Source organism: Neovison vison, chromosome 6 (genome assembly GCF_020171115.1).
Source record: "Neovison vison isolate M4711 chromosome 6, ASM_NN_V1, whole genome shotgun sequence".
In the NCBI taxonomy this organism is placed as follows: Eukaryota; Metazoa; Chordata; class Mammalia; order Carnivora; family Mustelidae; genus Neogale; species Neogale vison.
Window position 1 is genome coordinate 10,262,658 of NC_058096.1, and position 27,961 is coordinate 10,290,618.

General features: G+C 45.3%; 1 protein-coding gene across 2 annotated transcripts in view; it reads right to left on the bottom strand.

The window, feature by feature from the left end:
- The window catches only part of CLIC6 (chloride intracellular channel 6), a 44,954-nt gene extending 25,679 nt beyond the window's left edge, over window positions 1–19,275 (bottom strand). Inside the window, exon 1 of one of the 2 annotated variants that reach the window (XM_044250972.1) lies at window positions 18,172–19,275. In XM_044250972.1, the coding sequence (XP_044106907.1) occupies window positions 18,172–19,275 (1,104 nt within the window). Of the gene's footprint in view, window positions 1–17,524; window positions 17,896–18,171 lie in introns of those variants that run through there. The other variant, XM_044250973.1, reaches the window with a different exon arrangement.
- Between the last annotated feature and the right edge of the window lie 8,686 nt (window positions 19,276–27,961).

Consider the following 27,961-nt stretch of genomic DNA (forward strand, 5'->3'; position numbering starts at 1 on the left):
GAGGGCGCCTGGGTGGCTCAGTGGGTTAAAGCCTCTGCCTTCAGCTCAGGTCATGATCTCAGGGTCCTGGGATTGAGCCCCACATCAGGCTCTCTCTGCTCAGCAGGGAGCTTGCTTCCCCCCCTCTCTCTGCCTGCCTCTCTGTCTACTTGTGATCTTTCTCTGTCAAATAAATAAATAAAATCTTTTTAAAAAAAATAGCAAACAAAGGAACAACTCCCAGCACAAAACACAACTTCTGGAGGAGGAGAAAGGTGATTGCACAACACACTATGGGACCCCAGGCCAGATCAATGGTATAAGGGGATGGTATTTTTTTATTTAAATGCAAATGTAGTAAACTTTGTCTTGTATCTCCCTGGTTAATAAAAAACCTGAGCACCTTCAACTTGCTAATTTTCCCCAACTCACCCTGTTTTCCCACTGAAGGTAAGCCTGCATTACTAAACAGAAATCTCAGGCCTCACAACCTTTGGACTCTAACCAGCCTATCATTTTGCATCAGTGACAGGAGACAGAAGAACCAACCAAGAGGACACAAAATCCTATCAGGTATAAATTAGGGAGTGTTGGTTTAAGCTTCAAAAGCAAGAAAATCAGAGTCAGAAAAATAAATAAATATATATATATATATATATATATATATATATATATATATGCAGCATTTAGTAAAATGACAGTATTCTAGCAGAACTATGCTTGAGAAGGTAAGGACTCCAGTTGTAACGATTAGATTTTATTTTGCCTTTCCTTGCAGACTCTGATGAGTTCCTTGCAAGCTCAGGGATTCCTAGATTATGGAAAATAAATGTGCCAAACTTGGAAGTTCTCTGTCAGGGAAGAGAGACACGCAGTACCGATCTGCAGTTATTCACAATTTATACAGGGAGATTTGGGGACTCAGACATTACAGAATTATCTGGAGGTTTTATTCGTCTTTAGGACTATATTCTATGCCCCGGCCTGACCCATGCAACAGGGAAGGCAGGTGGCCTCAGGCCAAGGGGATCAGCTGCGCTCCAGACAAGCAGAAACACCAAATGGGCTGGCCAAGGCCATGGCTAACGCCCTGGCTTTATTATAAGGAAGTCTTTCCTGTGCCACATGCTTTTTTTGGCAAATATTGTAACTCCTTCCCCACCCTCACCCCTGGGAAAAGAGAAGGAGGGGCCTCTACTATTTCAGGATTCCCTAACCCTGACTCTTTAGCTCAAAAGAGACAGTGACCCCAGAGATCAGCGTCACAGAGTTGTCCACAAACCCGTCAAGGAGCAAACCCTTCCAAGCCTCCTGTTTTTAAAAGGGGCAGTTATGGTCAGCGGGCAGGAAACCGATGTCCCTAATTTGTTGCAAACCATACTGTGGCTGCAGAAATCCGATGTCAGGGTGATGAGTCACTTCATCTGTCCCATGGAGACAGACATGCAGACGCAAGAGGAGAGGCTGGACTTTTCTAAAGATGTTCATGTATTGTCCTAAATCCAAACTAGGCAAGTCCAGTTCCTTAAGAATTGCTGTATTTCGGGATGCCTGGGTGGCTCAGTCTGTTAAGCGTCTGCCTTTGGCTCAAATCATGATCCTGGGGTCCTGAGATTGAGCCTCAAGTTGGGCTCCCTGGTCAGCAAGGAGTCTGCTTCTCCTTCTCCCCTCTCTCCCGGCCCATGTTCTCTCAATCCCTCTCCCTTTCTCAAATAAAGAAATAAAATCTTAAAAAAAAAAAAAAAGAATTGCTATATTTTGGTTTTATGTTGAAAGCCAAAGTAAGGCTTGGGAAACTGGAATTCAGAAAGGGAGGCAACAAAATCCTCCTATTTGCAGAGAATAACTTGCAGATACTGCACACTAGTGTGCCTCCAGCTCATGAACTATACAGGGAAAGACAAATGTTTGCCCCTTCAGGAGGACTACAGAATGAGAAGATGATCTGGCTGTGATTCGGGGGGATGCCACGCATCAACCAGAGGTTGATCCTGGGCACCCGGACATCCAGGCATGTGCCACCCCATGCATTGTAAGCTTGAGCAGGATCAAAGAAGCCCCTTGCCCTGCTCCAGCCCCCAGGTCTGTCCTTTGGGAGCATGCAAGGGTCCAGATGCCCCCCCACAAGAACCCGGGACAAGCTCCTGTGATCCATTTATAGGAAGGAAGGGGACAGTCTTCTGTAGGAAGAAGGAAGCAGAAGCTTGCCCCATGAGTGCAGAGCCAGAATCCGGGTGGCTGCTCCAAGGGAATGCGGGCATCTGTTTGGAGGGCAAAGGGAGACCAAGAAGCATCATTTTACGCTGCACTGAAGGTGAATCAAACATCAGAAAGCACTAGAGAAACGTCACAGCCCACAAACTGACCAGTCTGAAAGGTTTTGCCAAACCCAGGGAAGTGAAGCCAAAAGAACAAACTCCAGTAGCCACAACCCTCAGAAAGGGCCATGGACAGCAATACTCCCATCTATCCTGGGGGTTTAGTGCCCCTGGAGTGGTGCCGAGCAACTCTGAGGGACACCAACATCAATCCCCTCCCCCAACAGTTCTCATAAAAAGGAAGAACTTCAGACCCCTCAGTGCACCAAATGAGAAGCTTGCAAGAGCACCTTCCATAGAAGAAATTGGCCCTGAAATGAGGATTGGCAGAAAATGATCATAAAAAATAATACTCAGAATGGATGATGCCATGCAAGCTCTGTGCTTTGAAACATAAAGACCTTGGAAGTGCTCTCTGGTTTTATTTTGCACCACCTCCCAATCCCCAAAGGAAAACCATTCCTCTTCAGCGAAATCCCTGCTAACACCAATTAACTTGGGCTTCTCTGCAGAGAGCCGCCTTCCTGCAACACTCCAGTGTTGGGTCCCATGTTGAGTACTGACAACTTCTCCCCAAGAGTGGGTCTGACCGTGACCACTAGATGGGTGGGAAACCAAAGTGGAGGTAGAGGATCCAGCAGTGGAGACCATTCTCTCGGCTCTCCCCTCTCCCATGCAGAAGAAATAAGGAGGACAAGTACTTTAGAGAGGGGAGGGCAGGAAACTGGTCCCTCAGGCAAGGGAGGGACAACAGAGTGTGCACTTTGCTCTTGCTCTGAACCACCTGGAGCTGTCCCGCCCCTGCCCTCACAAGGCAACTTTATAAAAGTGCCCCAAGGAAAACTGGACAGTCACAGGCAGAAGAAGGAAACTGGACCATTTCCTTACACCATACACAAAAATAGACTCAAAATGGATGAATGACCTAAATGTGAGAGAGGAATCCATCCAAATCCTAGAGGAGAACACAGGCAGCAACCTCTGTGACCTTGGCCACAGCAACTTCTTACTAGACATGTCTCCAAAGGCAAGCGAAACAAAGGCAAAAATGAGCTATGGGACTTCAGGATAAAAAGCTTTTGCACAGCAAATGAAAAAGTCAACAAAACCAAAAGACAAGCTACAGAATGGGAGAAGATGTTTCCAAATGTCTTATCAGATAAAAAGGCTAGTATCCAAAATCTATAAAGAACAAACTCAGCACCCAAAGAACAAATAATCTAATCAAGAAATGGGCAGAAGACATAAACAGACATTTTGTCAAAAACCTACAAATGGCCAACAGACACATGAAAAAAGTGTTCAACCTCACTTGGCATCAGGAAAATACAAATCAAAACCACAATGAGATACCACCTCATACTTGTCAAAATGGCTAAAATTAACAACTCAGAAAAAAACAGATGTTGTCAAGAAGGCAGAGAAAAGGGAACTCCTCCTACACTGTTGGGGGGAATGCAAGCTGGTGTAGCCACTCTGGAAAACAGCATGGAGGTTCCTCAAACAGTTGAGAATAGAGCTACCCTATGACCCAGCAATTGTACTACTGGGTATTTACCCCGAAGATACAAATGTAGTGATCAAAAGGGTCTTCTGCACCCTCAATGTTTACAGCAGCAGTGTCCACATTGATGGTTAGCACCCACCACAGTGCTGAACAGAAGCATTCAGGGTCTTTAATTTGTCAACACGTCCTCAAGGTCTAGTGGACAGTAGCAATGGGGAGAGAAGAGAGACCCAACCAGGGTAGGATCAGCTTCTGAAGTACTGCTTCCTTGACTCCTACTTCCAACCTAGTTTTGGATACCCATTGTGGGGAGAACATTCTGGAATTCCACCTACGAAGGGTAGTGTAGGGGAAATCCAAAGCTCTAAACTCACGTCACACATTATTCTTGAGGAATAAGTTGAATAATTTCAGGGGATTTTTAACTCTTTCCATTTTTATTCAGATGCTATCGGTGCAGAAAGTCACAACTTAATAATACTCTGCAAACCTTGAATAGCTAATCAACCTGATTCATCAGAATAGGGTATACCACAGGCTTATAGTTCTGAAAATCTGGACTACACGTTTAAAAAAAAAATCCGTTACTGAAATAAGAGTCACTGATACCTTTTAGAGGGAAGGACATTCTTAAAAAGGAAACCTCATTCCTGGGAAAGATGATGTGAGTTGAATTGATATATTGACTGATTTTCCCACAGAAACAATGATACAACAGAAGGTTATTTTCTTTGCCAGGAACTAATGGAACAACCTGAACAGAAATGCCCAACCCACTGCATAATTGGGGAAGGAGTATCCTGTGAAAGATATAGTGTTCTAAAAGATATATAAACCTCTTCAGCGGGGGACAGAGACAAACATGAGCGAAAACCAACAGAAATGTGAGAGAGAGAGTGCCAGTCCCTAACACACTAAGCTCTCGCCTCATTTCGTCTGTAAGGTGCAAGGGAAGTAGGCACGCTGCTTGCTTTCGTTGGGGGGGTTCTGACCCTGCAGCCCTCAGAATCTGATATCCCGGCTCCAATGCCAGAATTTCTATTTTCCAGACTCCCTTCAATTGAGGGTAACCAGTCTTACTGCGTCTCATTCACAGGACGAGCCCTTTGCTGGGGCCTGATGATTTTGCTGCCGGCAGTTCCGTGCAAGCTTTTCTGATCTCAGCATCACCATCTCCCGTCTTCCTGCAGGGCGTGTGACAGCAAAGGAGAATCCGCACTTCCTTCCCCCACCTCTTGGTGAGAACGGAGCCATGCAACGTGGGGCGGTGGAGCAGACCACCTGCAGATGGGAGGGGAGGAGGGCCCACGGGGAGCAGAGCAGAAAGCCAGACCCTGCCCTGCTGGACTCCTGCTATCACCGCGGATTACGGGGCCAAGGTAACTGCCAAGGTCAATAGGAAGGGCTGTATCAGCTGCTTGCAGGCAAGAGGCCAATGACTGCAAAGATTCCAGCTGTATCATCGCCATGACTACTGTGCAGTAGAGACCATCTGCAAGGTTTCTGGTCTTTAACTTTTCCCAAGGCAGAGGGAACTGCTAACCGGCCAGGAAACTACCCTTCCGGCCCATCGTCTTGGCTTGTGCCTTCCCACTTCTGCCCTCTAGCGGCAGCGAGGTGATCAGCGAGGACCGCGGCGGTCCACAAACCCTAGGACAGAAGTAAGGTTCCTTGCAGAAGCGGAGCCAAAGGATTGAAGACTCTCTCTCCCCACACCTCTGAGGACTGAAGAGAAAGGCCGTTAAGACCCTCGTTTTCGGATCTTTGTTGGTAGTTTATTGTTATACTAGCAAATCCCATGACACAAAGATTATGTGTCCTGCTTCTTAAAAGCCCATGGAGGAAAAATGTATATCATAAGTGCAGCAAGGCCTACTTTAGAAAAGAAACATTGAGAATGTGTGTATGTGTGTGTTCATATTTTATTTATTTGACAGCAAGAGAGGGAACACAAGCAGAGGGAGAGGGAGAGAGAGAAGCAGGCTCCCCAACAAGCAGGGAGCAGGATGCGGGGCTCAACCCCAGGACCCTGGGATCATAGCCCGAGCCGAAGGCAGACCCTTAACGACTGAGCCAGCCAGGCACTCCTGAGTGGTTTTTTTTTTTTTTTTTTTTTTTCACAAATAAATACAAGCCTGCACTATTGATAACGCTTTCAAGATTGACTTTGCCCAACCAACCAATGGTTTCGGCTGCCTGTCCCCAGGGAAGTGGCGAGATGGGCCCGTTGCCTGCACTTTATTAATATACTGTGTTTAAGAAGTTCTTCACTCCAGGCTGCAAAAAATAAATAAATATTATTTATTTATTTATATAATAAATATGTATTTATTATATATAAATGTAATAGAAAATAAATATATTTATTATATAATTATATAAAATAATATAATATTAAAAGTAAATATTTGTTATAAAAATAAATGTATATTTACATATACCTTGAAAATATATATATATTGAAAAGTGCTTCTCCCTCTTCCATACACTTAGAACTTAAGAACATTGTAAGTCATCATTATACTTAGATCCTGAGAAATATATTTTAGATCTTGAAACTTTGAAACATAATCTGAACCTTTCAAAAAGCCCCTTCATCCCGGATACATTCCCAAGTTATGTATAGTATTTATTCTTTTCAACTATCATGACAATCAGTGTATTATTAGATGGATTAGGTGATTGACACACCGCCCCCCAGTCCCGCCCCCCAACCGAACTTAATCACTGAATCGAACTGCTCTTAGCTTTAAATTCCAGCCAGAGGCTTAGCTGCGTTAGTATTCATTGTCACAGTAGGTGGAATTAAGTCATAAGAAGTACACCGACAAACAAAATGGAACTTACTACTTATCCTCATATATGAATTACGCTTTAAAAACTCCAGGGCTATTTTTAATCCTTATTTAATAATATGGCCTGATACCAACTGAACCTTTTACACAGACATGAAAAGCTTATTTCCTTGTAAAATTCTCACAAGGAATTATTACAACAAAAGAACATCTTGTTCTGGAAAGCCTGCTTAATAATGCAGCCTGTTTTTATATACCCTGGTGGTTTGCGTTCTTGAATGGCTAAGAATATTCCAGTCCCTACAGTGACCGCAGAGGGAAAAACATCCATGCAGCAAACAGAGGAACCAGCCACAGGGAGCCTTAATTCTTTGCCCTGCCTACTCCTCGACTGGCCTTAAAGCCCTCCATGCCTCTCACCATGGCTGTCTTTCGACCCACCCAGATTTCACCAGCTGAGAAGAGACACAAGCCACACCTCCCAGTTACCTGCTGCCAAGTAACAAATTACCCCAAATGTAGCAGGGAGTGCTGCTTTTTTATGTCTCGTGATTTCATCAGTCAGGAATCAGGACAAGGTCTTCAACTCGGTGACCCTTCTGTTCCACGTGGCATTGATAAAGGTCACTCAGTGGTGTTCAGCTGGTGGATGGGCCCATCGGAGGGGTTCAAGGTCATTTCATGCTCTTGTCTAGGGTCTTGGCAGCATGGCCAGAAGGCTGGGCTCAGCTGGGCTCAGCTGGGGTTGTCGAAGAGAACACCTACGTGGAGCCCCTCCAGCTGGTGGCCTCAAGAGGGTCAGTGAACAAGGCAGAAGCTACATAGCCTTTTATAGTGAACCATATTCTACTGGGGTACAGCCAGTCACAGGGGTCTGGCCAGATTTGGAGAGAGGAGAGAGACTCAGAGACCCCATTTCCCAATGGAAGGAGGGTCAAAGAACTTGCAGCCACCTTTAACCCACCCCACCATCATGGGATTTCAGGGTGTGAGGAAATGCTCCAATCATTTGTGTCTAGACTCAGCTCTTTCCTAACCTGAACTGGTTTAAGAACATTTTAGCAGTGCTTCAAAGCCGTGGAGTTACGTCTTTTATATCCAGGATGGGCAGGACGGCATCTCTGTGGCATTTCCTACAGCAAAGGTCAATACTATATAATTACTGTAATTACAACACGTGGGCAAGGAGGGCCTAAAGCTGACATCTGGGTCACTCCATGTACCCTTTCTAGAGTCATTTCTCTGTCCTCTCTACAAAGCAGCCATTTATTCTTATGAAGAAGAAATTCCGTGCCAATTAAGTAGAGACTCGCCCCAGGGACCCTTTTTGTTTTGTTTGTTTCCAAGTGTGCGGATCCTGTGTGGTCCCAGAGACACAATAGACTTGGGTCCCCATTCACAAAGCTGGACGATTCTGCCTTCTGGCCTGCAGGACTCTCTCCTGAAGGGATGGCCAGCCCCTGTGGGAGGAGAAAGCCCAGACCCATTCTGCCCCAGGCTTTATCTTTGTGTTTTTCTAACCTTGTTGGGGGCTTAGGATGCTGCGGTCCAGGAGAAAGAGACCCCTGGGTGCCCCAGCCCCAGCCCTGGCCGCAGCGGGTGGGGGGAGAGGACTCAGGGCAGGCGGTCATTGTAAGAGTTCTGATGAGGCCCTTCAGATACAGCCACAGCGCGTCTGACACACTCCGCACATTGCAGGCCTCACGGGCTTTAAAGTCTGTGCAGAACAAAAGCATTATTGGTTTGGAGATCCAGGGACAGGAGGCTTTCTTCCTAAATGAGGGAAATTAACACTTTTGGGGGGTGCCTTTGGGTCAGGGAGGCAGTGAGTTCGACGACTCTTGGACCGACTTAATCTCCACCCCAACTTGGTTCCCTTTGTTTGAGCTTCAGGAGGGAATGCCTGTGACTCTGTCCGCACTCATGGTCAGATTGGATAAAGTTCTGGGTAACAACTCAATGGCTTCTTTGTGTCATTTAACTCTGCAGAGAATCTGATGCTGAAGAAAACCCGGAAGCATTAACACATCAGAAATGAGGGACACTTACTTTTTGTTAACTGCCACTTTAAGCATGATATTATGACTGTCCTAAACAGCAGCAATAAAACAAGATTGCTCCATTGCTCTCCACATATTGACATTAGCTGTAGAAAATGTCACAGAGACGCCATTCTGCCCATCCCTGGGTATAAATGACATAACTCCATGGCTTTGAGGCACTGCTAAAATGTTCTTAAACCAGTTCAAGTTAATAAAGAGCTGGATCTAGAGACAAACATTGGAGCTGTGTGGTTTTCACTATAAAAAGCTATGCAGCTTCTGCCTTGTTCACTGACCCTCATGAGGCCACCAGCTGGAGGGTCTTCGTGTAGGTCCTCCCTCTGACAACCCCAGCTGAGCCCAGCTGAGCCCAGCCTTCCAGCCACGCTGCTGAGACCCTAGAAAGATGCAAGAAGCTGCCTTGAACCCCTCAGATGGACCCATCTACCAGCTGAACACCACTGAGTGACCTGTGTCTACCTCCCCCATTTTTTGTTCTTCTACTGTATTCCTTACCACAGCTCCACCATAGAAACAGAAAGCCAAAAACAATGTGCAACATGCTTGGACCTTTAACAGCTGTTCAGTTACTGTGTTCAGATTCAAGCCAAGGTCTGTGAATGCAATATGATGATGCATGGGGCATTGCTAACTTAGATGGAAAGAATTTATGAGATTATAAAATTTACATTCTGCAAAAAATGCATCATTAAAACTGACCACCCAATTCTTATTACCTGATGCAGTAGACATGCTTGTACATTGCTCATTCTTTCCCATCCATTGTGCATGGCACAATCTTCCAAAGGGAAGGGAGAAGGGTGGAGAAGCCCAGGCTGTCAGAGACCTACAGGCTAGATCCCCTCCCCCCCTTTCAGGCTCGTTGTGCAGCCTGCCATCCTACACCTCCCACCTATTCCAGCAAACCACCCTCCCACCAAGCTCCCCTTCCTCAAACTGCACTCTAGCCATTTCCTTCTGGATCACTCTGTAGGCCAAAAGCTCTAGAAAAGTGAGGGTTGTGTTCATCATTGTTTATCGCTATTGTACACCAGCCCCAGGCACAATGTCTGATACTTGGCAGGCACTCAAAATATTTGCTTTAAATAGCCACTTGGGTCCAAAATACCACTCAGGAGTTCGGAAGATAGAAAATCCGCTTTTACTTCTCCCCCCAGCAAGAGCCTCAACGTTCATGTGGCCAACCAAGCCCAAAGGGAGAAGACACAGTGAGTTGGGGGTAGAGTACATAAACCCAGTAAAAATCTGGACTTAGAAACTATTTCTAATCTGATGATTTCATACACACACATATCAAATTAGACTTACCCTCTCAGACTGAATAAGTATATATCAACTCTTGCCCATAGGGCTATGGGCTCTGAGATGCTTCCAAAGTATCTCTCTGAATGGTCTTTGGTATTTGAGTATTTCAGTTCCTCCCACTAATTAAACATAAGCTCTGGGTAGTCTTCCACAATCCACTAGATGTCTACAACTAGGATTTGTCATCATTCTCTATAAATTTTAGTCAATTCTTTCAACAGATGGGAGCATAAATAGAACATCTGGCTAGGAGACAACCTCAGAAACCCTATTTTGATATCACTGCACCACATTTGATTTCTTTTCACTATGGTTTTTTATTTGTGGGATTCAAGTCCATCCCAGTAGATGGCATGCCACAATCAAAGTGATGTATCGTACCCGTTCACATGGAGCAGTGTGGCATGAAATGATCCTGCGATCTATGTATTTTAAACCTTGTTTTGAATAGGAATTCTTACCATGTGAGAAAGAATGTAGTTTTCCGAGGGCATGCGCTAGATAAAATATAACCTGCTAATTAAAAAGAAAAGGAGAAAGGCAAGATTCGAAATATCTGATCCCTCAGGACTCAAGAAGTGATAGAATGGAAGATAAAACAGAACATTTAAAGATCCTAGTAAATGAAGTTGAAGATTTGAAGAGGTCTGTCACAGCCTTAGCTTGGTTTTCCCATGCATCAATTCCAAGAAGTTACTAAGACTAAAAGGATGAATTACTCCAGTACAAATAGTCAAAATAGTCCCATAAAATATATCCAACCCACATCACAGACAATGGTCTAATTTCCTTAATATAAAAATCAGGAAGAATAAGGCCAAACATAGATTTGAAAAATGGGCAAAGGACATAAGCAAGCTGCTCATGGAAAAATGGTATCAATAGTTGTTGGAGCTATAAAAGTACACCGAAAGAGATGTGAATTAAATGACGATGGGTATCATTTTTCACCTCTCAGCTTCAAAAAGTTTGAGAAAACTCTGAGGAGGGAAGGTTGGGAAAATAAACATGGCCTCCATATTGTGTTAGGAGGACATTATGTGGTGAAACCTCTGAAGAGGAAATTTGGTAAAGATTATCAAAATCTTAAACAGGCACATCCTTTCCTGTATTAATGTCATTTCTAAGAACTGAGCTACCATACGTGATTACACATCTGTGGAGGGATATCCACTACAGCACGGTTTATGATACAAAAGTGGAAATCACCCAAACATCCACCTGTGGAAACTGACTATAGAGTATACCCATTACTAGAGAACTATGGAAGTTTTGACAAGAATTTAATAGAACTATAGGTATTAACACAGAATGATATACTATTTCTTTACTAAGTAAAGAAAGCAAGATGTAACCCAGTGTACTACTTTTTATGGAAAAAAAAAAAAGGTGGGTGTGGTATTTTTTAAAAATACATCCACAAATCATTTGACTTTCCCTTTAAAACGTGGAGTTTAATTTTGATCTCCTTAAGTATTGGACTTAATGAATAAAATAAGACCAGAAGTGACAGTTGTGGTTTCTTCTCTCTTGGACCCATGCTCTGGGGAAAGCCAGACACCATGTTGTGAGCACATCAAAGCAGCACAGGAAGAGAACCCCAAATGATGAGGAAATGAGCTTCTTGCCAACAGACATGTGAGTCAGCCACCCCACCACCCCAACCAATCCTTCAGATGAGACCACAGCCCTGCCAACATCTTCACTGCAAACTTATGAGCCAGAACTACCCAACTAAACTGATCCCAAATTCCTGACACAGAGAAACTGTGAATAACAAATATTTGTTGTTTTAGATTGCTAAGTCTTAGAGTAACTTATTATACAGTGTTAGATAACTAATACAGTGAGAATATTTACATATAAGCTTGCATACGCACAGAATATCTCTGGAAAGATATTCAGTGGCTGTCTCCAGGAAGAAAAACTGAAAGGCTGGACCTCAGGGGTAGAAAAAGACTTCCTTGTCCTTTCATTATGTTGCATTGCATTGTATGTTTTTATATTTATAATCTCTGTTTTATTTCAATCTCACTTAAATCAAGATTAGGGACTTCACAGAAAAATAACATTTCTAACAATATGTATAAGATGTATAGTGTCTTAAATATTTTTCACTGTTGTAGATACTGCTGATTCTTTACTCAATAGTCATTCCCCTTCTTCCTCGCTAAATAAAACTTCAATTTTGTGCCAGAGGCAGAGTATCTAGTCCCAGGTCATGAATCACGGGAAATTTAAGCTATGGGTCAGCAAATCTTGTCTTAAAGGGCCCAACAATAAATATTTTAGGCTTTGAAGACTCCAGCTGAAAATGGAATTAGACACCGTCTCCCTGTGGGGAGGAGAATGGGTTGCCAAAAGACACACTGATGTCTTTAGAAGTTGTCTAGGGGCACCTGAGTGGCTCAGTGGGTTAAAGCCTCTGCGTTCAGCTCAGGTCATGATTCCAGCATCCTGGGATCAAGCCCCACATTGGGCTCTCTGCTCTGTGGGGAGCCTGCTTCCTCCTCTCTCTCTGCCTGCCTCTCTGCTTACTTATGATCTCTGTCAAATAAATAAATAAATATTTTAAAAATATGAAGGCACGAACCCTGTCTGTCTTGCTTGACATTGGGTACACAAACTCTAGCACAGAGTCAACACGTAGGAGGTGATAAATCCACATGGGCTAAGTTAACAGACTAATCTACAGTTCTGTGACCCACTTGAGCCTAAACCATGGCCCAGAGCTTTGTCCTTGATACATTCCGTCAAAGTCTAGATTTTATTTTTCTATGTATATGAAACTAAAGGGTAAATTTACCTGCTCTAAGGATCCAGTGTGCTGTTTCTGAAGGTATCTTACAGATCTCTAGATACTCAGGGAAGTAGGATATCTGAGAGGACTCCTAGAAAGCAGCTGACCTTGAGAAATCAAAGCTATAAAGGAGACCCACTGTGAGAAGGAGGACCTCAGGCTGCGGGTGAAGCATGATCACTCACCAAAAAAGACATCTGAAGAGTCCAGAGCACACGGCCTGTCAGCAACAGTGAGGGGCAAGAGCTATGGCATATGTGTACCCAGCAAAGCAGAGCCACAAATTCCCACGGCCCTGAGGGAAGTCCAGCATCTTGCAGCCCTGTTACCAAGATGTCTTCATAGAGGAGAATGACTCTGGATCTTTCAGAAGGGACGCCAGACTGGGTTGGTGGGAAATGGTTTTGTGTCCAGCTTCTCACTAGCTGAGTCACCTTGGACTATGCATCCATTCGGCTATTTACCTATCATTACCAAAAGCACTGACTGAGAGCTGAGAACAAGCCCACCGCCATGCCAGGTGAGGAGGACATGATGTGAAGAAGCTATTGTGACATGGATCTCATTCAGCATGGGGAGAGGGACCATGATCCCCAGTGAGCATGTGTTTCCCCCCAGTGTTTCCTCCAGTTTCTACCCCAACTAACTCCACTGATTTCATAAATGAGTTTGTAAGCTCAGCCATAAGAAAAGATGAATACTTCTCACTTACATCAACCTGGATAGAACCGGAGGGTATTATGGTGAATGAAATCAATCATTAGAAAGACAATTATCATCCGGTACTTACATGTGGAAGAGGATCATAGGGGAAGGGAGGGAAAACTGAATGGGAAGTCATCAGAGAGAGAGACAAACCATGAGAACCTCTTAACTCTAGGAAACAAACTGAGGGATGCTGGAGGGGAGGTGGGTAGGGGGATGGGGTAACTGGGTGATGGGCATTAAGGAGGGCACAAGATGTGATGAGCACTGGGTATTATACTCAACTGATGAATTACTGAACACTACATCTGAAAATACTGATGTACTGTAAGTTGGCTAATTGAATTTAAATTTGAAAAATGTGTTTGTAAGCAAGTTGTGTAAGACACTCAAGAAACAAATAACAAATAATATTTTGGAGGGAGAGGTAAAGTCATAGAAATGCATCTTTGCTCATTTCCCTTCAGAGCACAGGGTCAGAGTATGAAAATAGCAGCTCCCTTTCAAGCTCCTCGGGCACTGAGCCCCCACAGAACAGTCTCAACATGTTCTCTCCTTAAGAAAGGTGCATGGATTGCTGCAGCCAACTGGTCTACCACGAGTTTCTCAGCTGCTGTTCCTGGACACACACCTATCCTTCCCAAGTTGCCATGGCCACATGGTGTGGCACTGCTCGGCTGGCTCCATGTATGTACTCATTTATGTTGGGGGGCAGTTCTCAGTGACAATGTCTATTCAGAGGTCAAGTCCTTCTTGAGTTGGACTTTGTTCCATCTCCAATTCCACCTATTGAGAGACCCAAATGTGATGGCAAATGCAAGTTTCCAAGCTCCACAGTAGCTACGTGTTAAATATATGGTGTCCAAAACCTGGTTTAAGAAACTCTTAGACTCTGGCCCAGGACTGTTCATTGGTCACATTGAGGTTTTTAGGTTATGTGAAATTTGCCAGGAAATCCATCTTAGACAGCCCCACCCCTAGACCTTACCTTAAATATACACAATTGCCAGGTACTATTGGATTAGAAACACCAAATTTGTAAGCAAGACTTCCTTAGTAACTAAAGCCCCACAGCTGGTGAAGTTCCTACCTTATCCTTTGTTGTCAGTATTTTGTTTGTCGTTTGTTATTGTTATGTTAGTATGTTATTACATTGTAACCCTTTGTTATGAGTAAAGAAGAAAGGGAACTTTCTTACTAAATATGCTTCAGGGTTACCCTATAATTTGATGACAAATAATTAACACTTCTTCGTAAAAAAACAAAAGTAAGAATTACCATGATCAGCAATTAATTTACCATACAATAATTCAGGGAAGTTTTCCTTGGTCCGTTCCATATGTTCTTGGCTCTTTTTCAAGAATACATTCTTGCATGCTTACAGAATAAAACAAAATGTCAAATTAGTAAGATGGAGTATATAAACTACCACAAAGTATAGTATATGAAGTATATAAACTTCCACAAAGATGGAGTATATAAACTACCAGGTGGCTAAAAGTAGAAGCAGATTTGATGTGCACCTGTCACTGGGTCATCAGTCATCACTTTGTGGTATATTTGCAGCTGATATATTTATTTTTAAAAATATGGGGAAATGTAAAAGTTAAAAATTGACAAATAAAATATGGGCTAATTACAACCACGTTTACTAAACTGTCAGATGAAAGCGAGGGGAATGTTTGGAATGTTTGTGGTACTTCTCCTTAAAGAACAAATCTGTGAATTCTGCATTCCAGTGATGGCACAGAAAAATTTGACATGTTTACAAAACCCAGGAGTTCAGATGTTGACTACGCAGTGCGGTCTAAACTCAGTGGAGCCCAAAGAAGGAACCTCAAGAAAGCTAAATCTGGCAAAGAAATCCTATTTTAGACTAATTTAAGGATTTTAAATCAAGTATTACGAACTCAAAAGGTAGAAGTGTCTAAAGGGTTTTGCTTGATTTCTGCATTGGGGTCTTTTTTGTTTTTTAAGGGTAATGATTTGTAGGATAAAGAGAAAGTGAAGTGCCTTAACAATCCTACAAGGCACATCTTAACTGATCCTCAGATCTTATATCAAGTAGCAGTTGCTTCAAGACCAATCTCCCTGTTTAGAGATCTGTTTTCTTAAAGGGGAAAAAAAAAAAAAAGATGGGGTGGGAGCAGGCAACTGAGAACCAGGATGATCATGTCAGAACGAAACATTCTGGAAAGCTGTCCATGACAAGCCCCTTGCCTCTGCCCACACAAACTACTCCTGAGCAGGAACTGAGAAAACAACAACAACAAAGAAACTTATTTTTACTTTTCATAACGTGCCTATCCTCAGAGAATGGAGTAATTAGGTACCTAGAGAGATCTTCCCTTAATAAAGAAGGGAGGGCACCTGGGTGGCTCAGGCAGTTAAGCCTCAGTCCTGCTTTGGGTTCCCTGCTCAGCAAGGATCCTGCTTCTCCCTCTGCCTCTTCCCCTTCCCCTACTTGTACTTTCTCTCTCCCTCTCTCCCACCGCCCCCAACAAATAAGTAAATAAAAGCTTAAAAAAATAAAAAGAGGCAGGGATGAAATGGGCAAGGGGATTGTTTCTGTGCAAAATCCAATGGACATTTGTTGGAGCTGAGCAGATAGAACAAGAATGCACAATTATACAATGCTTATTTCAAGCCAGGTGCCTTTCTAAGTGCTTTACATAATCAAATTCTTGAATCCCCATAACAACCTTGTGGGGTAGGTACTATGACTATCCCCATTTTATCCATAAGCAACAAAGGCACAGAAAGGTTACGTAGCTTGCCTAAGGTCACCCTGCAAGAAAGCAGCAGAGCCAGAATTTGATCCCACTGGCTCTAATGTCCACAGTATATACTACCTGGGTAGGCAGCCACCCATTCAAACCTTCATCATGCTCCAAGCCTGTGCTCCACATAGAGGATAGAAAATGGATCTCACACAGTCAAGGGAAGAGGTAAAACATGCATCATGTGAAGGGACCTTCAACTAGGGCTGCCAAAGGTGCCACAGAGGAGACGATGCCCGTGCTGAATGTAGACACACAGCAGACAACCAGGAAGGAGGCAAGGAGTGGGGTCGGGGGGGGGGGAGAAACTTGACTCAGGCAGAGGATACAGCACCTGTGAAATTTCCAGGCAGGCAAGAATGTGGATCTCGCAAGGAATGATAACTAGTTCAATAGGCTGGCATGGTGGTACCATGGGTGAGAAAGTCGGGCAGTTGGGGGGGGAACCCAAGCAATAGCACAGAGGCCAGAAGGCCATCGTGAGTGGTCTGTGGCCTGGCTAAGGACCGTGGCCTCATCTTAAAGTCTACAAGAAACAACAGGAGAATTTTACTTTTAGAAATAAAGTGATCGGATCTCATTTCCCAGCTCACTGTCTATCACCAAAGGCCTAGACTGGAGAGCTGAGAAATGGAAGCAGGAAGACGAGGAAGATGTTACGTATTCCAAAATTATAACAAGAAACTGCAAAGATATGCTGGAAGCAGGTTGCCATGAGATGGAGTAAGGGGGAACTGCTTACATCAAGGGCAGATCTACACACAGCGGCACTGTGTCCAGCTCCACCCTCCTCCTCCCCTCCCAGTTCCCTTTCCCATCCCTGCAGACATCCAGCTCCCAGGGGCCTTCCTATGGGCTATGCCCTTAGATTATATCCCAACACCTAACCTTGAAATGCTCCAGGGTCTTCAGAAATGCTCAGAACAGCACCTTCCTGAACCAGTGAAGAAACGCATGCCCTCTCTTCCCTAACCCCTTTGCCCCCCCAAACAATTCTTGAAATTCTGAAGTTAATCACTTTGGAAATATTTCTCCTTTTGCTTATTAGAATTTGCTTACATTCCCATCAAGGACCTTTAGGTCCTAACTGGCTTCTATAAGCCTGAAAGTATTTTGAAAGGATTACAATTCAACATGCAATGCACATTCTTGACCTTATTATCTGCTGCTTTCCTGGTCCGCCCGAAGGTCCTCAGAAAGGGCTTTTTTTTTTTTTTTTTTTTTTTAACAAAGATCCCCGTTTGTGAGCTACCACTGGACCTTGTCCTTTACCTTTGATGTCTTGTAGAAAGGCCTCTTTAAATGCAAAAGTTCCTCAGTGGTGTCCTACAAATTCTTCAATAAAATCATTGCTTTCTTCCCATTTGTAGCAGGGTTGAAATATGACTTAAAAGCAGATGATGTTCAAGTCACCAGCATCTTGTATTCTTCCAAAATACAGGTTAAAATGCTCAACAAATATTATAATATTTAAATAAATTTCCACTTGCATTCCAAATACCAAGGAGGGATACTTTTTGGGAGCTGAAAACACTGGCCAGCTCTGGGCCTCTGAAAGTTGAGTCCCGGGGAGACTTCTCACATTACAACCTGTTCGCATTTTTTTTTTTTCACTTCAAGTGAAATCCTTTGGCATGAATTGCTTTGAACATTAATAGGGCATATCACCTTTTTTAAAAATTGATTCTTCAATAATCTCCAGACTAGAAGGACCAGTTAGGATTTTCAGAACAAAAGACAGTGGGATGCTGGACCCGCACCCGCACTACCCCCTACCACCCCTAACCCAACTTCTTGTTCCCAAACCATCCTGTCCCCAAAACGCTCGTGAGACTCTCCATGACCCCCAGGCCGTCCCGCGTCCCTCCCGTGAACAGAAGCGACAGTCCGGACAGCTGGACCGCTTAGATTCAACTTACCTTCACGAAGAGGGTGATGTCGTGCTCCTGCCTCGGGGCCCCCTCCTCTGACGTCTCGCCATCCTCTCCTCCGCCATTCACCCGCTCGGTCTCCTCCCGACCCTCGACGCGGCCCTCCTCCGCCAGGTGGTTGCTGAGCTCGGGCTCCGGCTCCGCGGCCCGGGTTGGCGCGGCCGCCTCTGCCCGCGCGCTGCTGCTGTCTGGGGGCTCCTCCTCGGCCCCGGCTGCGACCGGCTCCACTGGTACCTCCGCGCCGCGCTCTCGCCTCTCCTCCTCGGCCTCCTCCATCTCCTCTTGGGGTTCACCCTGGTCCCCGTCCTCGACAGCTTCCGCCCTCGAGTCCCCGGGGGCCACTTCCTCTGACTCCTCTGTCCCCGTCGCCCCCGCCTCGTCGGCGGCGGCGCCCGCCGCTGCACCCCCAGGCTCCTCTGCAAGCTCCCCGGGGCCGCACCCCCCAATCTCCGCCGCGGCGGCCTCGGTGGGCTCGACCTGGGGCTGGGAGCTGAGATCCCCTCCGTCCCGGGGTTCACCCTCGGCCCCCAGCGCCCCTCCCGCCTGCCCCGCGGCTTCCATGCTGGCCCCCTGCGCCCCCGGCGTGCCGCCTCCGGGCTCCTCTGGCCCTTGCTCCGCTTTCTCCTTTGCCCCAGGGACCTCGGTCTCCCCGGAATCCCCCTGAATCTCCCTCGAAGCCTCGCCCTGCGTGCCGCGGTCGGAGCTCGCCTCCTCCACCTGCTCTGCGCCGCTCACCTCCTCTCCCTGGGGGACCTCCGCGCACCCCGGGGCGCCCTCCTCGGCCTCCGCCTCGCCCTGCGCGGCCCTCGGGCCTTGAGTCTCGGCCCCGGGGCCACTGTCCGCGCCCGGCTCCGGCTCGCTCGCGCGCGCTCCGTCCGGATCGGTGCCTTCTGCGTGGTTCACCGCGACCGTCGCTGCTGCGCCCGCCCCCTCGCCCCTCGGCGCCTCCGCGGCGCCCTCGCTGGCCTCCTCCCGCTCCGCCCTCCCGCCCGCTGCCCCCGGCTCGCCAGGTTTCTCTGCCAGAGGCACCGCGGCCTCAAGCGGCCCCTGGGGACCTAGGGGGGCCCCCTCCAGCTCCGCGGCCTCGGCCATGGCCGCCGATCCCTGTCCTCCCCTGGAGACCCTTCCTTGACACTGCTGATGGAGCAAGCGGCCCTGGACGAGGAGCTCCGCGCCGGGGGCCCACTGCGCCCGCTCCTAGAGGACGCCCGGCTCCGGGCTCGCGGGGCGCCAGGCGGGGCGGAGCTCTGGAACTGCGGGGTTAAAATGGGGCTCGACCCCAAGCTACCGCGCCTCTCCTCGCGGTTTAAGCTCTCTGGGATCTTCCTCCACCTCCACCGTAACTGCGGTTCCACGTCTGCTTCCCACCCAGACTCTATTCTGACCCAGGTTCCCTGGAGGCGCTGGCCACCGAGGAGCAGAGCGCGGCTGGCGAAGACCTCTTCGCTCCCGCACCCTTTGAAAGGCCTGCCCTGCAGTCCTGGGGCTGACCAGAAGTCATCAGTGCCAACTCCATCCCCCTGGGGCTTGGGCGGGGTTTGCACCCCATCCTCTCCCCCTGGTGGGGTGGCCTGGGAGCCTGGCCAATGACAGCCTTTCTCACGGCCCTTGTGGATCTCAGTGAAAAGATTCTGGTTCTATTGGCAGCTTGGGTGTTTTCTGTAACAGCATCAAGTTCCGGAGCCATTTGGATCACATCCCCGCCAACACCCCACACTGGACACCCAAATACCTAATCTCCGCTTTCCCCCAGGCACCCAAGCGTTCAGCTTCTCAGCTGGTACCTAATGCAGATGTCCAGGTCCTACCTCAATGTCTAAGAGCAAGGAGGTAAATCCTGGAAGAGAGATGAAGGGGAGGACACCTACCAATTTTTGCAAGCCCTTCCTGAGAGGTTTCTCTGCCCCATATAGAAGCAAAAGGAGTCTTACTGCTCTGACCAGAGATGGGTTCTGTTGAGCACAAAGGTCCCCTCCTCAAGGTATGACAAGAATGGGGGCCTTGCACTGGGGAGAGGTTAGATCCTTCATCTCCCTGTTTCCTGAAGACTCTAACAGTCTATGTTTCAAATTCTAGGTTTTTCTAAACCCACGGCCAGTGCTTTACCTTGTTACGTGTTAAGGGCTTGGGGAGGTGGGGGTAAAGAGGAGAAAATACAAGATTTGAAGAAGGGGAGCTGTGGCATTCACTGGGTTAGGAACCTCCCAGAATCCCATACTGGCCACCTTTTCCCCAAGAAAAGGAAGTTCTGATGAAAATTATGTAGTAATGGGGCGCCTGGGTGGCTCAGTCGGTTAAGCCCCTGCCTTCGGCTCAAGTCATGATCCCGGGGTCCTGGGATTTCGTGCCGCACCTGGCTCCTGGCTCAGTGGGGAGCCTGCTTCTCTCTCTCTGCCTCTGCCTGCGCTTGCTCTCTCTCTATCTCTGACAAATAAGTAAGTAAATAAAGAAAGAAAGAAACGAAAATTATGTAGTAAGTTTATTATGAGCTAGGCTGAGTTGTGTGGGTTACAGAGAAGAGCCTGCTGCCCCAGATGGCCAGTCTAAATGTGATAGAGTAGGGAGCCCAACTCAAGACTGGTTTGAGTTTGTCGGGCTCTTAGCGGCCTTGACACTGCCCTGAGACACCTTAGTCTATCACATCTGCAGAGGGCTCTGTCACCCCTAAAAGATCAGATGGTATCTTTGATACGGTTTAGAGTCATCCATTTAGGCAATCATCAGGCTGTCTCCTTCTATACTCATTGTCCATCACTGATGGGTAACAAGACAGTAGCCCACCTAGATTCATGATTCGTTTCTCCAAGGTTGTGCCCTGTTGGGAAAGGAAGGGGCCAGAAGATTTATCACCACAAAGCACGGCACTCACACATATGAGCTAGACAGAAATATCAGACACAGATGCTGCCTTGCAAAACCTCCGGTCACTGGGAAAATCCTGAAGCATTTGCAAGGCAAGACAGCGATCAGCCTTATTTCTCAAAGAAGGACAAAGCCAGCACCACCATCAGCCCCAGACGGCAAACACAGTCCAGGACAAGGCAAAGCCCGTGAGGCCAGATGTGTTTCAGAAAACAGAATTCTTAGAAACGGAAAGTTGGCTGAGAGTTTCTAGTATATATTATGTCACACGGCTCACCCCCACCCCGTGATCAGACGCATTATTTCTGCAGTGGTACCAGTGAACACTCATATTAGATGGGATACATAAAAACCACATATAGCTCCAGGGATCCCAGTTCAAGTTCACCACCAAAGGAGTTCTGGTCAGTCTGGCTTTGCTTCCAGAAGAGGTCCCCCGAAAAGCTTGCAGTTTTCAGAGTTTTTTGGATTTCGGGATGTATACATGCATTGTGGTCCTGTGACCTACTTCAGGGCTCTGGGTTTGTTTGCTCTCCGTGGAAACCTCCGAGATTAGTTACATCTATACATTCCTTCTTAATAACAAACCAACTGTCTCCAGTGCTCTATCATCACAAAGAACCAAATCAAAGGCTCATACGTATGTGAGTTAACAGTATTTCGTGAGCCTTAACTTAGGCAAAGTTAATAGAAACACCCTCCTTATAGGAAGGTTGGCATCTCTGAAAAAACTCCTTTTGAATCAAGCCCAGAGTTGATTAACCCATGAATGCAAACTCACCACAGCTGACTGGCTGGCTGAAGGCTAGTCCCGGGTAGTGTCCTTGTTGAAAAACAGCCCTAGTGAAGTCTATTCCATCCTAGCAATGATCCTGCATATCCTACAAGGCTGTTTTATTCTATAGGATTAGGATTTATTTTTATATACTTTTTGCATTCATTTACTCACATTGATATTGGCTTTAAAAATAACACAAGGCTGGGCTCCTGGGTGGCTCAGTGGGTTGAGCCGCTGTCTTCGGCTCAGGTCATGATCTCAGGGTCCTGGGATCGAGTCCCGCATCGGGCTCTCTGCTCAGCAGGGAGCCTGCTTCCCTCTCTCTCTCTCTGCCTGCCCCTCTGCCTACTTGTGATCTCTCTCTGTCAGGTAAATAAATAAAATCTTTAAAAAAAAAAATAACACAAGGCCATCTGTAGAATGTAGACTTCCATATTTTAGTCATAGTCTTAATAAACAATTGTTAAATGTTTACATCACATAATTCTACAAATTTCTTTTATTTTTTAAATATTTTATTTTTATTTTTTAAATATTTTATTTATTTATTTCACACAGAGAGAGATCACAAGTAGGCAGAGAGGCAGGCAGAGAGAGAGGGGGAAGCAGGCTCCCTGCTGAGCAGAGAGTCGATGTGAGGCTCGATCCCAGGACCCTGAGACCATGACCTGAGCCGAAGGCAGAGGCCTAACCCACTGAGCCACTGAGGTGCCCCAATATATTATTTTTAAATGAATACAGTGTTCAAGCCAAAAGTTGAGAAGACAGAGAATAGCAGAGCTCTTTACAATTTTTCTGTAATCCCGTTACTCATAATAAACACTTTTTTCATTTTGAGAGAGAGACTGTTCTAGACACGGCATATAGCAAGGAGCAAAACTGAGAGGTTCCTTTCTTTTGCAGGGCTTTGGGATGGAACAAAATTAAATAAGCAAGCAATTAAGCCAGACATCTGTGGATAATGTGGGGCTTTATACAGACATACACTCTTATACTCACACATGCACATTCTGAAAACCTTAATTTCTTTTGTTCACACACCTCATCCAACGTGCCAATAAATCCTATTATCTTCACTTTTTAAAACTTATCCAGAATCCAACCTCTTCTCTCTACCCCCACTGCTGCCCCACTGGACCAAACCACCATCACCTCCCAACTGGTCCTCCTGGTTTTCTTGCTTTTCCAAAGTCTGTTCGCCACCCCAAAGCCAGATGACCCCCTCAAAATCACGAGTCTGCCAGGCCACTTTTATGCCGGAATCCTTTCTTTTTTTTTTTACTTTTTTTCCCTCTTTTTTAAGATTTTGTTTTTAAGTAATCTCTACACCCAACATGGCTCTCACACTCACAACCGTGAGATCAAGAGCCATATGCTCTACGGGCTGGGCCAGCTGAGCATCCCTATGCTTGAAACCTTTCAGAGACTTCCTGTCTCACACCAAGAAGAAGTCCAGTCCTTATATATGAAATATGTGTCCTATAAAATCAGACACCCCAAACTCTTTCTGGCCTCACTGGCATCTTACACATCAAACCTTCTGCTCTTGCCAGAATTTGCTAGCCTTGGACCTTACCTTGTTGAGATTTTTCATAAGCTCTTTTCCCTAAGCACCCTATTTTATTTTATTATCATATTTTTGGGGTGATAACATTTAGGATTCACCCTCTTAGCAATATACAGTACGATATTGCAGTAACTTAGATCTCCAGAACGTATTCACCTTGCATCACTGAAACTCTGTGTCCTTGACTATCACGTCCCTATTTCCCCCTCCCCTCCCCCAGCCTTTGGTAACCACCATTCTACTCTCTGTTTACAAGAGTCGGACTATTTAGATTCCACATGTAAGTGAGGTCACGCAGTATTTGCCTTTCTGCATCTGGCTTCTCTCTTTCTTTCTTTCTTTCTTTTTTTTTTTTTTAAGATTTTATTTATTTGACAGAAAAACACAGTGAGAGAGGGAACACAAGCAGAGGAGTGGGAGAGGGAGAAGCAGGCTTCCCACTGAGCAGGGAGCCCGATGCGGGGCTCCATCCCAGGACCCTGGGATCATGACCTGAGCCGAAGGCAGAGGCTTTAACAGACTGAGCCACCCAGGCACTCCCTGGCTTATTTCACTTAACAGAATGTCCTGTAGGTGTTATCCCTGTTGTCACAAATGTCAGGTTTCCCATCTTTTTAAAGACTGAATAGTATTCCTTTTGTGTGTATATACCACATTTCCTTTTTCCTGTTCATCCATCAAAGGATATATACATTGTTTCCATATCCTGACTATTGTGAGTGGTGGATAAGCACCTTATTTCAAAGCTCAATTCCTACTCTCTATCAGCCTTCTCGGCCTTATTTTTCCCATAGCAGTTATCTCCGTATTACATATAATGTATTCTGCTTCTTTATTATCTATTTTCTTGATCCACCCCCCAAACATCATGCTGTTGCATGAAGACCGGGGGTTTTCTTTGTCACTGCCTAGAACAGGACTGGGCACATTGTAGTAGAAGCTTGATACCTCTGGAGTAATGAATACATGTATGCTTTCAAATACATTTGTATCAACTAGAACCAGTTTTCAAAAATACTTACCTCAGTTGGTTTTATACTTCAGGGGACAAGCTAATGTCACAGAAATACTGTTCAAAGAAATTCTTATCTACTGACTGTGGTGAATACTTCAGCAAATGCTTTTAATTATTAGCAAAGGTCAAATCAGTTCATACACAGAAACACAAAAGGAAATACCAAAGAAACAGAATTGTGAAGGTCAAGGTGATGGTGCTTAGAGGTTTGCACATGGTTAACTCAGCAGCCAGCACTAGATTAGCTATTTAAATACCAAGGAGGGTTAGACAGAGGTGACAGATTCAAGGCTGGGAGGCAAGAGGCCAATGTACAGGTAATTAAGTAGCTCTTAGTAATTACAGAGTTGACCTACCACATATTATGAGGAATCTTGAGGCAGGATAACTCGGGATTAATGAGGAAAAACTCAAGGGCTCATAACTAAACAATGTAAAGATTTGTCATTTTGCTATTTTTCCAGAATGAATAGATTCACTTCCATAGAGATCTCTTTCTCTAGCAGGTGTCTCTTCCTTTCAGAAGGACCCTTGGGATTGTGATGTATGTATAACATTCAGATCACAGGATGCGTTATGACCAAACAGAAGTCCCCCCTTGCACTGATTTCTCTTCAACAACTGTTCCTCCTCACCTTATAGTGGCCCCAAACCTGCCTTAATTTCCCTGGATTTACCTAGTCAAATATAAAGGCATATTTCACTTAAAAGAAGGTTATCACTGGGGTGGCTATCTGGGCAGTTGGAAGATCATGCAACTGTTGATCTCAGCGTTGTGAGTTCAAGGCCCATATTACTTTAAAAAATTGAATCTCAAAAGAAGGAGGAGAAGAGGAAGGAGGGGGAGAAGAAAAAGGGGGAGAAGAAGAGGACAAAGAAGAAGATGAAGAAAGAGAAGGAGGAAAAGGGGAAAGGGGAGGGGAAGGAGAAGACGCAGAGGAAGAGAAAGAGGAGGAAGAGGAAGAAGAAGAAAAAGAAGAAGGAGATGGAAGAGGAGGAGGAGGAGGAGGAGGAGGAGGAGGCTACTGCTGAAGAATCAGCCTGAACCAGAAGGCAGGGACTGAAGCACAGATACACCATCTTGAAAGTCAATAAGGATATTACACAAATGAATACGGATGATGCCATGGTGAAATTGTGGCTTCTCTGGTCACATTGTTGGCTGATTTAAATCCCACTTTAACCGTGGGATAGTGACTAAGTTTTTCATCTAGAACAGAAGATGTTGTAATAGGACCATGGCCCTTGTAAGTCGGAGAATGTGCTCAGCACAGCACTTGTTGACATTGTGACCTCATTGTTAGTATCATCCCAAAGGACACATCTTGACAGAACAGCATATTGAAGTGTTGGAAAAACCACAACACTTCATCCCACTTAGCTAGTGACAGTCATGGGTTATTCTGTTGACTCGGGAACCTAATCATAAAAGCACCCCCTGTCACTCATAAACGTGTCTTAGTTTGGACAATGAATCATATGGTCACCCTACCATGAACTCACATAGTGAGGATTTTTTTTTTGGCTTTTTTTTTTTTTCCCCATGATCTTGCACTATTCTCAAAATAAACAAGATTTGGAACAAATACCTGTTGGATGAGAGAAGAGATTTTTTTTTTTTTACAAACCAGAGGGGAAGAAGGAGATGAAAGAGGAGGAGAGAAGCCTCCAAAATTGTATTACAAATCTCTTGCTGAAAGCCTTTCTGGAAAGGCAGCCTACAGTCTGGAAGGGAAAACATGAAGTTGTGTTGCAGTTCTCATGGTCAGTCCAGGGAGAAGGGTAGGGATGGAGGGGTGTGGACTCCTGGGCCAAGCTGACTCCTGGGCCCCCAAGGCAGCAGTTCCCGCCTCTTACTCTCAACAGCACCAGGAGTAGCAGTAACGATCCTGCTGCAGATAAAACAGTACTAAAACTCAAGACTGACAGTCCGTTTGAAACCTTCCAGTTCTATCTATAAAAGTTTTTTCTAAGCATTTTTGCATTTTTCTCAAACTGTCCAGTGTTCTGTATCTGTTCTCTACATGTTGTAGAAATTCACTTTTCTTTTAACTCTAAACTCCCCAAGTTTTCTTTCTCCTCCCTCCCATCCTTCAGAACCCTAAAATCTACAGCAATGGATGGAGGTGTGTGTGAACCCTGGGCTTCAAATAGCAGCAATTATGCCCCTCGTGGGACACCTGGTAATGTCTGGACTCACTTTGGGGTTGTCGTGATTGGAGGCTCTACTGACTTCTAGTGAGTAGAAGCCAGGATGCTGCTAAACTTCCCACGCACAGGGCATCCCCCACCACCAAGAATTAATCAGCCCATATTGTCAATCGTTGGGTGATAAGGAGACCAGCCTCCCTCCAGCCCCCTGATTGTAGTATTTTCCAAAGAAATTGCCTTAATATAGTATATCAACTCTACCAAGAGCTCAGAGGAAGTAGGTGAGGGGGTGCTGTGTTGTGTCGGAGGGTTGCTCACTCTTCAAACATCTCCTTACAGATTACAAATGAATCCTGATGAGAAACTCTTTGAAAGGAGAGAGAGATTATGAGATTTGCATTGAGAAGTCTAGGCTCAACTCCTAATTCTGCTGCTAACTGGCTGTGCTGTATTGTGCAAGCCACTTCTTGGTAATAAACCTACCGCGCTAGGATCCTCTGAACTTTGCAAACGATAATGTGTAAAGCATTTTGTAAACTTGGATGTTTCTGCACGATCACCGAGTGGTATTGATTTGCCTTTGGGTGGTGGTCCAAGGGCTGGCCCAATTGTTTTTCACTGTCCAGATATTGGAATGGACTTCTTCTATAACATAGGACATTTATCTAAAATATTAACCCCTTGCTATTTGTCAAAAAGCCAGCTTTAGTGGCCCTGGGCATCCACTGACACATAAGGGCTTAGAAAATTCAATTTCCTAAATTTCCATTCCTTATAGGAAACATTGGGAAAAAAATTATCTGTCAGAATGGAAAAAGATGGAGGTAAAGAGAAAAGGTGATCCTAGAGCATACCTTGTACCCACACATCCAAAAAATACCTGCTGCTGGGAGTCAAGTAAGCTCTGAGTAGCCGGGTGAAGCACAAGCTGACCATTGTGACCACAAAAACAAAAACAAAACAAAAACCCTTTTGTTTTTATCATTTTGCCTAACAACAGGTTCATGAAAAAGTAAGTACCACATCACAAAATTAAGTTATCCTCTCTACGATATAGTCATGAAACTGTCTTTTAGAAAAAAACATTTCTGTTCTACTCACAGCATTGAGAAGACCAACCCATCCATCCATCATCCATCATCTATCCATCATCCATCCGTCCGTCCATCTATCATCCATCCATCCATCCATCCAACCATGCAACCATCCATCATACCACAAACTTTTTCTGAGGACTTTCTTGTGGCACAGACTCATATAGTGCTGGAGAAATAAGCACAAATGGAACAAAGGTCCCTCTCTGTTTTGGAAAAACCTCACTACAGCTGTAAACCTGCAATGTTCACACTGGCTCATTGCTGGCATTTCACACCATGCTTCATCAATAACTCTGATTACACATTTG